General features: G+C 40.1%; 1 protein-coding gene across 1 annotated transcript in view; it reads left to right on the top strand.

Moving 5' to 3' along the window:
- The window catches only part of LOC125285321 (venom phosphodiesterase 1), a 44208-nt gene extending 42569 nt beyond the window's left edge, over window positions 1-1639 (top strand). Inside the window, exons 24-25 of the mRNA XM_048229722.1 lie at window positions 121-277; window positions 952-1639. Coding sequence (XP_048085679.1) covers window positions 121-277; window positions 952-1125 — 331 coding nt within the window. The 3' untranslated portion in view covers window positions 1126-1639. The remainder of the gene's footprint in view (window positions 1-120; window positions 278-951) is intronic.
- Window positions 1640-12711: the final 11072 nt, after the last annotated feature.

The raw sequence follows: 12711 nt of genomic DNA, 5'->3' as shown, positions 1-12711 counted from the left end.
CATTGGAAATTCATTTGGACATGATATAAAATGCTAATCAAAACATGTATCAAAAAGTGGTAAATCGTTGCATACTGTAAACTGTCTCTTTGTTGTCCTGAAATCAATGTTGCTTTGCAGACATGTCTCAGGTAAACGGATCCCTGTCCCTACACATTACTTTGTCGTTCTCACAAGCTGCAAGAACTCCACTGAGCCAGTTGTGAGTTGTCAAGGGGAACTCCAGACGGTCTCGTTTCTGGTGCCTCACCGGCCAGACAACTCAGAGTCCTGCAGTGTAAGTCAATACTTTTGGATTCTTGAACCCATAGAGTGGAGCCATCTTTCGATTTTCTTTTGTTTTTTCCATCACTACTGAAATGTCTCACACATGTAACCTATAGCCTCCATCAAAGCAGGAAAATAGCACTGTGTGAGCTTACTTGGACATCGGAATAGAACTTTTCATGACTGTTTCCTTCCATGTGGGGGTCTCGTCCCTTGGTTGTCCCATCTGCCAACCAGATACAGAGCACCAGCATCTCAGTGTATGTGTGTGTGTGTGTGTGTGTGTGTGTGTGTAGGAGCACAAGCATCTCAGTGTATGTGTGTGTTTGTCCCAACCCCCCAACATAATCCAGTTTCTACAACACTGTGATGTTTTTTGTTGACTAGAAAAAAGGGTGAGGAGTCAGAGGACCACTCAAAGTTTGTCAACCTGAGAGGGCTACAAGTGTAAATCTGTTAATTGCAATTACTGAAAATGAAATGGGGGTAACCTGTAATCATGACATCAGCTGTTTATATCATAGAATATCTCATATCTCAAAACCTCCAAACCATGACAGTGAATGGTCTTCATGCAATTACCAAACTCACAAACTACAGTCATTTATGTCATTAGTTGTACTGCCATTGGGCATACTTTCAACAGCTTTCAAGGATCTGAACATTTTTAACTTACTTTTGCAGAGCTCACTGCCTGAATCCCAGTGGGTGGAGGACTTGATATGGTTCCACCAATCACGGGTGAGAGATGTAGAGCTGATCACTGGACTAGATTTCTACCAGGAGAGCAGCCGGCCAATCCCAGAGCTCCTACGAGTGAAGACACGCCCCACTGCAGCTATTCACAGAAAGACCTAAAGACACACCCGCACATACACACACATACACACACACACGCACCAGGTTGACTTCTTGATAACAGTGACATCTGTTGTTGTACTGTATAATGCTTGGGGCATAGCAGCAATATGTCAAGTTTGGCTTGCTCATGCAAACTGTTGTTTGGTGTTTTCATGTGAATGGCCTACCTGTAATGTGGTGCAAGTGTGTATTTGTATTCAAAATAATGAGTCACTGAATAGGTATTAGACAATAGCAGTATTGGGAAATAGACACAGGTAAGTAATCCACAGGAGTAACCCATTCATCTTGATTTCACATGGTTCAGTAATAATGTGAACATTGATTTTTCACGCTTGAACCTTTAAGAAATGTCATCACTTCCCTTAGTATGTTATAATGAATGAATGCACCACTGTATCTAGTAAACTATGCTGAATGTTAGGCTCTTGTATACATTGTTTAACTCTAATAATTGTAAATGCTGTGAAATTGAATTCTTAGAAGTACAGTAAAATAATGCTTGTCTGTTTTTTTTTGGTATTTCACCTTGGTGTGCTCAGAGTCATACTCAATTCTAGTCAGAATATGAGTCTGATACTGCTCCATTGTATTCAACCGATACAGGGGGGGAATGCCTCTGCACTCAATTGGATAGACCTAACCAATCAGAGCAACGAAATACCTTACCGTGAGGTGTAGGAAGAAAACACACAAACCATCCTTCTTCTCCACAAATGCCTTAACATGGTTTTCTGGTCTTTTGTAAAAGTTAGTGCCGTCAATAACTCCTAGCCTACAACACTCATTAGCGAAATCTAAGAGATACGAAAAAACTGATAGCCTATATCCCCTCCGTTTTTAAAAATAATTCTGGTGAACACTGATATGCTACAAACATGTTAAACAACTGGGAAAGGCTCGCAAATCCCTCGAACAGGTGGTCAATCAGAGATTTCAAACAAACGAGGGAACATGTCGCAAAGCCATGTATCCTTCTAGCCACAGTGTTTTTGTTTCAAACATAAGCCTAATCTAAGTGTGCTCAGATGACGTGATAGACCAGGGCCCACTTCCCCGAAAGCATCTTAAGCCTAAGAGCGTCGTAAAGTCCCTCTTACGAACGTCTTAAGATTTGCCGACTGTTTCCCGAAACCATTGTAGCTTAAGAGCATCGTGAAAACACGTAGATCTACGAGTGCTCCAGAGTACTCGTTACCGGCTAAGAGCGTCTTAACAGTACTTCTCACTGAGGTCACCAACAGGACATACAGAGGAATTACAACTTAGAATACATAATCCAATTTACGTTCCCATTCTTTATTGTGTTTACCTGTGATGAATCAGATTTTAGCGGGCAAAATAGCCTACATTTAATGGTCATAATAATGTGATGAAAAGCGGACAAAAATGCAATCAAGTTATGAAACGAGACGTTGCCAGAATAGTTTGACATTATCTTTGCTAAGTGAATATTTTATTAGGCCTATGAGGTAAAAAGCAGAGAAAGCAACATGTGGTTTAGTCTGTAGCCTACTGCATCAAAATCTAAGCCTACACATTTCCTCTCTTTCTTACTCGACTTCTTTCTTATCTTCAAACGTGTTCTTAAGTGGCACCGCGAAACATTACTGCATGGTGCAACAATCTAAACTGAAATAATTACAATTGTTTATGTCTGTGTGTGGTATATAACCTACTTGGGATGCTTGACATGCAGATGTCAAAGTGTTTCTATTTTCGTATTGATGTGAATTAATATGTAGATCCGAAGTTTAAACGGTAGGCCTATAGCTGTGACGTGCAGTCACCTAACATCACCATCAAATTAGAGGATATTTCAGAACTATTAACGTGTACAGCTCCCCTAAAGAGCATCTTAAGAGCAGTGCACGCGCATTCACGCCACGAGCATGTTCGGGAAACAGGGCCCAGGGCCCATAATGACGGAGACACGCTCTTAAGAGGTTTTTCTACGATTCATCTTACGATCGTTCGTTTGGTTTTTCCGACTGTTTCCCTGTTGGTGACCTCAGTGAGAAGTACTGTTAAGACGCTCTTAGCTGGTAACGAGAACTCTGGAGCACCCGTAGATCTACGAGTGTTTTCACGACGTTCTTAAGCTACGATGGTTTCGGGAAACAGTCGTCAAATCTTAAGACGTTCGTAAGAGGAACTTTACGACGCTCTTAGGCTTAAGATGCTTTCGGGAAACTGGGCCCTAGGGTAGAGACAATTTTGACAAAGCACTACAAGTTAAAAAGAAATTATATCCAAAATGTCCCTCTCAAGATGTATTCCTTTACTTGTGGTTTATTGTCATCTCAGTATTTTGTACCCGTGAAAAGATATTCATATGATTAATAGAGTTTTGCAGCTGTATAAAACAATTTGTGCTTGTGCACGGAAACTTTGTACTTGTAGAAATATTTTGTGCATGTGCGGAAAAAAAAATGTCTTCAAGGATATGATTTGCACATGTGTAGAACCGTTTTATAGCTGTGGAATTAATTTGTCTGTGTGCAAAAAAAAAAAATGTGTGACAAAAAGTCGAAGTCGAGTCGCAAGTCATGCTGAATTTGATAAGGTCAAGTCTGAAGTCATTAAAGCAACACCAAAGAACTTTCCCTCTGTCGCACGCATGCTATTTGTTTATCCAGCACCGGCTTTGCAAATAACAATGTCCACAGACAAGGTAGAATATGTTGCACTATTTATGAAAGTACGATATATTGCGACATCAGATGCAAGTCAAATTTGTAGTTTCCATCGAACTACAGACCCGCTACCTGATCTGGCAAACTTACATAGTGCGGTTATAGCCGATAGAGGACCGCAAAGCAAATGCAGAAGTGCCGTTCACCCTGTTACAAGTTGATGAACCACTGCAACAATTTTGGAAACATTATCTTAAGGTACAAAAAACTCTTTGGTGTTGCTTTAAAATCATGACTCGAGTTCAAGTCATGTGACTCGAGTCCACGTGTCTGGTCTTCAATATGAGCACTGACCATATCTCGAGTCACAGCACTTACTTGTGTTTACTTGTCCTGTTCCTACATTTAGAACCATGGTACCTGCATCATTTGCAGAACTCTGTGGAGGACCTGATGAAGGTGTAGCTTTTGCTCGTGGTGCAGTTGTCACTATATACTGTAGGGCAAGTTGGATGTCTTCTTTTACAATCGCTGCACATGTGGAGATGGCAGCTGTTTTTTCTTTCTGATTTATCATTCTCTAAATATTTCACTAAAATAAATAAGCTCATGAAAACAAGGAGTTTTGTTGAAGGTGTTTCTCTGCACTTATCGTTCTTACTGCACTGTTTGTGCAAGAAGTGTTGCTGAGATTGACTGATTATGTTTAATAGAGCACTGTTGTCAGGCCTGTTTCCTTATTTATGAGGATCTATTAACATGTGTTTCTTTTTAGTACTCCAAACAACTTGGAAGTGCATCAATAAATAAGTGCACAAAAAAAATATGACATGAGTGATTTACATGATGGGCAAAATAGATTCATAGGAATCATATTTTTGTATGATGCATGGCAGATAATGTGCTATGACGGTGTGCAAAAGAGATTCTCAGGAACTCGCTATTGTCCCAGGGGCTAATCAGAATGTTCCATAGAAGAGTTTGACATGGAAATACTCCCAGCACAGCACAGCAGACTAAACAGCCCCACGTAATCTACAACATGAGAAAACAGACAAGTGTTGTAAAATGGTGTTTTTGGGGGGAGAGTAGGTAGAACAGAGATAGAGAGAAAGCAGACGTGTAGATGCGACCGGAGCAGAGTTGATGGAATAAGTTTATGTCTTGCTCACATTGTGTGCGGTGTCCAAAATAAACCCCAGACTAAAAGTCAAGTTTATTCATTTGGTCACCAGAAACGGAAGTTAATCCCGAGATTATTTATAACATCGGCCCTGGAGGTAATGAGTCTCCCCTGGTTTTCTGACCAGGGTCGGAAACGAAGCACTCAGGAAAGGTTAACGAAAGGAAACCACCACTGACTAAATGCTTTTGTTATTGTTACAAATATACAGGTTCTGTTAGGAACACAGTGGTATGAATCATTTTCTTCCTAACTGTATACAGTAATACCTTTATATGAACACCACCAGGAGGTTATGTTTTCACCAAATAAATGTCCTTATTACAGTTTCACACAAGATATTGATTGAACACATTATGTTTGATCTGACTATATGATATTGTCAAATTAATAAATACCTTTGTATGAACTCAGATCATTGAGGCCATGAGGCCATAAATTGCAAATACAATTGCAATTTATTGCAAAACTGATTAACATGGAATAAACACAGCACATCTCATCATTGGATTTTGCACTGTACTGTAACTTATGCATTTCTGTAATGAACCACTTTAGCTAAACTGCAAGTTGCATGCTATATGTTGAGCTCTCTATTAGAAAGAAATTACACAAAAGGGCCTAGGCACTCTGGGCATCCGTGGCCTACTGGTTAGGGATCAGACTTGTGGCCTGTTCGATCCCTCACTGGTAGGAAAAATGAGGGTGGGGGAAGTGACTGAACAGCACTCTCCTACATCCATGGATGAGGTGCCCTTGAGCAAGGTACCTAACCACCAACTGCTTCTCGGGCGCCAGAGCAATAGCCATCCACTGCTCCAGCTGTGTATGTGTGGTCCTGGTAAGCTCATTGTTCCTTGTGTGTGTGTGTATGTATGTATGTGTGTGTGTGTGTGTGTGTGTGTGTGTGTGTGTGTGTATAAGTATAAGTAAGTACATATACTCTTTTGATCCAGTGAGGGAAATTTGGTCTCTGCATTTATCCCAATCCGTGAATTAGTGAAACCCACTCAGCACACATTGAACACACAGTGAAGTGAAGCACACACTAATCCCGGCGCAGTGAGGTGCCTGCAACAACAGCGGCGCTCGGGGAGCAGTGAATGGTTAGGCTCAAGGGCACTTCAGCCGTGCCTACTGGTCGGGATTCAAACCGGCAACCCTCCGGTTACAAGTCCGAAGCCACGGCTGCCCCCCTGTGTGTGTGTGTGTGTGTGTGTGTGTGTGAGGTATGTTTTACCAAAAGCTATGTATCTCTGGAGTACATTTCTGCATTTCTGCATGATTTATAACTTGCCTATTTGGATCTGGTTACTTTGTGATTTTACAGCCTCTAGACCTCCCTCCCCCCCTCGAAACTAAATTTAATGAAAAAAAAAAAAATAAATCTTGTGCACATCATCACCATTAAGGACAGAGGGAGTGATACATCGAACAAATCAATCACACACACACACACACACACACACATGCTATGTGGGTCCTGGATGTGGCTAAGAAAGAGGATGAATGTTTTTCAGAATTGTTCTCATATCATGTTTAGTGTAAAAGTTCCAGCCAACAATACTTCTTTGTTCAAAAAAGGAAAGTGTTTTGCTAGCAGTCCAGTAAATTGAGTCTGGAGTTCTAGTGAGTGTTCCACCTTCACTATCTTATTGTCCTTCAGGTTTTTCCATCTAGATATGTACTCCTTTAATGGAGTGATTGTTCATTGTTGTCTGGTGGACCATAACAAAAGGGCTCTATATCAGCTGTTGTCTTGACTGGACTCTGAGAGGCCATCTGTTTAGTGTTTTAGAAGAGAGTGGAGCAATGCCGCCCTACTTAGTTCAGCAAAGGTTTGAGCTGTAGCCTGAATGAGAATTGGCTACAGGTGTGAAAAGGGACTATTAAGGTGATGATATGGAGCAACTTTTTGAGTAATGTTGCTGAGCTGTTGCTGAACACAACCTGTTCTATGTGTTTTGACTGGATGATCATGAAAATTTGCCTATACTGACAATTAAAGAACTCACAAGAAAAAAAAATGCTGTCCAATATCAAAGGGAATGTGCAACAACAATAATACTCAGGAACCTGCAATATTGTTAAAAAAGTTGCCTTGTGTATCATCGGTTTTAGGGACAGGGGTTAAAATGCACCTTGGGCGTTTGGATTACCAGTGGACAGTCAAAACACACTACCGTTTACCGTTTAGAATGCAAAATAAGCGACACTGAATAAGCACATATTAATTGGCACTTTATAAGCACACATTTCCCTCAAAGAACATAAGTTATAGACTGAACGGTTTTGACAAATAATCAGTATCAATACTTTCACTCCTCAAACCAAGTGATTATAGCGGTCATTATGCAAAACAGAAAATCAGCAGAAAAAATACGCCACAGACTGGGCTCCTATTTGTTGGATTGTCTATCTTTGACTTTTTACTTGGAGTCACGATATGATTTGCATGTTTATTTCTAGTATTCAAAACCTGAGAGACAAACAAACATGGGAGATGGTTTGTGTGTGTGTGTGTGGGGGTGGTGGTAATAAGCCACCTAACAGCAAAGAGAGCAGACCAAAGTGTCCAGACGTCATGATGGTTCTTATCAATGAACCTGCATCATTGCCACTGTGAGGCTTACTTTACTACTGAAACAATGATTTGAATGGGTTTCCATGAAGTCATGACACTCTCAGTGATGGGTGATAAAAAGACGTTTAGGGGTTGAAGAAAGAATTCAACTAAAAGTGGTAGGTCAGAAGTAATGTAATGTGCATGCCAGGATTCCATTAGGCTTTAGGGCCAAAAAACACAGAGTGTTGGAAGTGAAGTGAAGAGCATGGTGTTGATTTACGAGTTGCAACATTTCAATCAAACAATTAAAAGCAAATCAAAATGATTGGGCTGTTCCTCATCATGTCTTCAGCCTGTTAAGTAGTAAAATATTTTCTGAGGCGTAGGTTTGGTCTCAGCTTTGGTAGAGGCTCAACAACCATAAAACCCTGCCACCTGGAACACACTCAGTAAAATGAAGAAATAAATACCTAAGATGTGTTATGCTGAACAACCAAAGTTTTTTCTAATAAATTAGTATATGCCCAGTAGTTGTTTGTCTAAAGCTGTTTGATGTCTTAAATGTAATGCTTTATTAGAGCTGAGGGAAGTTATTGCATTTGTGGGTGTAACAGCAACACACTTGTTTTGCCTGTTAGCTATGGGTTCTGTGATGACTTTAAAAAAAATACTAAAAAAACATGATAATAAGAAGATTAATAGCAATTTAAACAAGGCAAAGGACTACTTTAAGGCTGATTGTGAGTGCAGTATATTTTTAAGGGATATTTGGGGAAGGAGGGAAATTGTACAGCATTGACTCTTTGGTGAAATGGCTGAGAGAAATTACATTTTTGACAAATTTGGTAGGTGTGTGGGGCTCCAAAGACAAACAACTCTGTATGTACATTGAATCAGCCACACCCAACAGGGAGTGAGGTAATTGGGTTTTTGTGCGTTTGGACACATGGTCAATTTTAACATACTCCTCCTAGACAGTTTGTCAGATTCATGTGAAATTTGTAAACATGATGCCAAGATGTTGCTGATGTTAAATTGTGAAGGGATTTTTGATATATTGTAATATGTTGAAATAGCGAAATAATCATTTTTTTATGATTTTAATATATCGCTACATAAACGGGAAATGTGTCAAAGTCACAGTGTATTGAATGAATGGTCTGAAACTTTTCAAGTTAATAGATATTATGATTATGATAATATCCAATGGGCCTGCCTGGCATAGTGCCACCACCTGGCCAAGCAGGAAATGTGCCACAAATGGCAATGGCTTAACCCTTAGAACCCTAAGCTGTTTTTAGGGCATTTTCACTACCTTTAGTCATAAGGATTTATTCTGGTCATTGTAAGTGCCACAAACACATATTATATATTGTTTTTTTCAGCAGAGTCTTGGCTATCCAGATCTGCCATCATTACATGTATTAGTACTAGCATTGATTTTATTTAGATTGTTAAAGAATTAAAATATAAAAATCATATTATAAAAATTCTTATATTTTGACCTGTATCTCACCACAGCAAGCTCATAGCTCTACATGCATTTCATGTGTGTGTAGGGCAGACTGTCCTGAAACGGGCAATATAATTGCCATGTTGGAGGGATACTCTGGGGCTGAGCCATTTACAGAAATATGTGGTGTGTGATTTACGGAAATAAATGCCATTTTGTATTTAGCGATGAAAAATGACCATTCTGCGCTCCATATCTGTGACACGAACTGATCTGACCTGACTTGACCCAAGTTTGCCTGTTAGCATGTGTGACTATGGTGTATGCACTCATGATGATTCTCAACTTTTTACTGCATTGCCATGAACAAAGTAAAGGCAAAAAAAGGTGTTTCTTTGTTGAACAAATTGGGATGCAATGTGAGCCTTGAATTGGATGCCATGCAGGAATTTGCTAGGATCTCAAAACCGGATTATGAACATGTTTTGCCATAGAGAAACACACGATAGCATTGGATTATAAACATGCTTTGCCACAAAAACAGACAAAAACGTGGGCTAAGTCCAGCTATATGAAGTTATTATTTTGCTGTCACTTCGTCTGTTTTATAACCAAGAAGGATGTATTTGGTATCAAATGATAGCTCTGTGTCTCCTCTTTCATCTAACATACGTGGCATATATATCCGATCACGGGTCCGCGAGTAATTACTCCGAGAGTAATGGGTGTGCAGCGTTGGTTTGTGTACATGACGTTATTATTTTGCAGTCACTTCGTCTGTTTTTATAAGCCAGAAAGATCGATATCCATGGTACCAGTGGATAGCCCTGTTTCTCCTCTTTCATCTGATATGCTTGCCATATCTATGCGATCACGGGTTCGCGAGTAATTCAAACGAGAGTAATGGATGCGCAGGTGAACGCAGAGAAGTATAGACTTTAAATATGATGAAATTTTATTTAATTTCATGATTTTTTTTTATTTTCATACTTGATCGTACAGACAAGTGCGTAGTCTCTTTGGAAAGCCCCACTTCTCTGTCATAAAATAAAGGTTTTATCTCGTTGTGATGAACAGTTGCGGAGCAATGTAACAGAGAAGAAAGGGTGTGTTTTTTGACGCACTTTGCGTCAATCGGGTTCTAAGGGTTAACTGATTGATTTAAAACTTTACAAAATATTGGATATCATTATTGTGATGATTTTAACTTGTGCATCTGGCGAAGCAGGAAATGTGCTAGAAATGTTCTATGCTTTGACTGATTGACCTGAAATTTTTCAAAATATTGGATATCATGATGATGATATTCATATGTCCTATTAACATGCCTGGCGCCACCAATTGGCAAGAGAAGGAATGTTTTTTTTACTTCTGTTGGATATCACAATCAGATTCATCAGATTAATCAGATTAGGTGTATATGACATCCAGACACCCAATATGCCTGTCTGGCGTAGCGCCACCAGCTGGCCAAAGTCAGAATAGTTTTTGGAATGTATTAACAAAATATTAGTTAATATAAATCTGATGATATCCACATGCCCAAACTGCCAACATGGTCTAGCACCACCAGCTGACCAAACAGGAAGTGTGCCAGATATTGACAACACCTTGGTTAACTGGTTGGAAACTTTCAAAAATATTGGATTGTGGAAATTGCAGTAAATCGCGATATATCCGAAGGGGTGCCGAAACGAGCAACCCAGGTTCCGATAAATGCCCGTGTCATCTCAACAGTCGCCACAGACGTCAGTGGCACAGCCTCAGGCCAGCGGGTGGTCCTGTCAACCATGGTTAACAGGTATGTGAAACCGTGAGAAGAGGGCCGACCAGATCTACATTCACATGGTCAAAACGTCTCTCTGGAACCGGGAACAACTCTAGTGGGGCTTTAGTGTGCCGGTGTACTTTGGCCCGTTGGCACTCAACACAGGTGTTAGTCCAGTCCCTAACGTCCTTCTTGAGGCCGTGCCAGACAAACTTTGCTGCAACCAGTCTCTGTGACGCTTTCGAACCTGGGTGGGAGAGACCATGGATGGCATCAAAAACTTCTCCATCCTGTGGGAACGATTGGGCGAGGACTGCCTGTGGAGACGTCACACAGGAGCGTGGTGCCAGCAGCATCTCCAAAAACCACGTCCTCGATCTGCAGCCCTGTAGTTGAGGTCCTCAGGAGTTGCACGTCCGGGTCTGTGGTCTGATCAGAGGTGGGACCAAGTCACTGTTTGGCAAGTCACAAGTAAGTCCCAAGTCTTAGCAGTCAAGTCCAAGTCAAGTCCCAAGTAAATACAGAGAAGGGCAAGTCGAGTCCAAGTCCAAGTCATATCAAAGCCAAGTCGAGTCCAAGTCCAAGTCCCAATCTTTTTCAAGTCCTGAACAAGTCATCAGGTACTCTTCACTTAATAATGCCATTATTAGACTATCGATCATAAATTTAGCACTTCCATCTAATCCACAGTATTTTTTTTTATAAATACAGATTAAAATATGTTCAATGTTTCTGTCTTGTAATCTTTTACGACATATGCATGTGCATACCTGTGTAATATACACATGTGCATACCTGAGTAATCTGTACAAAACGGATAGCTACATGACACTCAGCACAGCTGCAAATATATATAATGTTTTTCCAAATTGCGGAGCCCACTGTAAGGATGAGTAATAATTTGACTGATGGTATTTCACTGCGCTAGGCCACAGATTTGCCTGCAAACAATTTATTAGGCGGTCTGCCAGTGGTGACTCATAAGGGAAGCCAAGGTCAACACTTTTATATTATTTAAAAGATAACTAGATGTACCACATAGCGGTACAAAATATGACCGCCGCTCAGTCCTGTACATCCGTTCCGCGAAAATAAATCACACTTCAATTTGTCTCCATATTTTACTCCATCCCCCACTCTTGAAACTTTTGTGTATGCTTGTTTGGCATGCCTGAGTGTGTGTGTGCGGCTGCACAGAAAGTACCCTACTGGTGCTGAAAAGGTGAATAGATTGTAGAATAGCCAAAGAAGATGTAGAATTGTTATAAAACCTTTAAAATCTCTAAACAATCACAAGTAGGGCAGTTCATCACAGTTCATCCATTGCAACTGGATTGATGAAAGGTCACTTACACCTGTAGGCTACATTGTATTTGGGAAAAGCAAAAGGTATCAGCATAATGTTATTTATTTATTTATTTTTTATGTATTTATAAACAAAAACATCTCTGTCAGTTCCATGCCGTTTTCAACAGCTATCAAAAACAAAGGTCATTTTGGATGGATGGATTTTTTGTGAATGTTTCTTCTTCTACATAAGATTTTAGTCATCTTTAGTTCATGTAATACTTTATTGTCAATGCACAAATTAAGTAACAGTAGTCTGAAACGTTATTGTTAATGCACAAATTAAGTAACAGTAGCCTAGTCTGAAACGAAGTGCTGTTTTACATCTAACCAGTGGTGCAAATAACTGACATGTCCAAATGGGCCTTGATGAAATGCGTCGCTAGACTGTTCATACACATTTTAACGGGCCAAAGTTGAAGAGCTTTTGTCCGTTATTGTTAGTGCAAATATAGGCTGATTCATGTTCCCTTGCATTGTTTAACTGAGGTCCATGGCTAGTCTGGCTTTCATCAGACCAAGCTCAATCTTTTAAGAAATCAAAAATAATAAATAGCGGGCAGATCAGGCTGGGTTCACCCAGCCTAGTCCATAGGCAACTGATATTGTTTAAATTTCCGATTGAGATAT

Source organism: Alosa alosa, chromosome 20 (genome assembly GCF_017589495.1).
Source record: "Alosa alosa isolate M-15738 ecotype Scorff River chromosome 20, AALO_Geno_1.1, whole genome shotgun sequence".
In the NCBI taxonomy this organism is placed as follows: domain Eukaryota; kingdom Metazoa; phylum Chordata; class Actinopteri; order Clupeiformes; family Clupeidae; genus Alosa; species Alosa alosa.
Note: the sequence above shows the minus strand (reverse complement) of the source record. Positions and strands in the feature narration are given on the sequence as shown.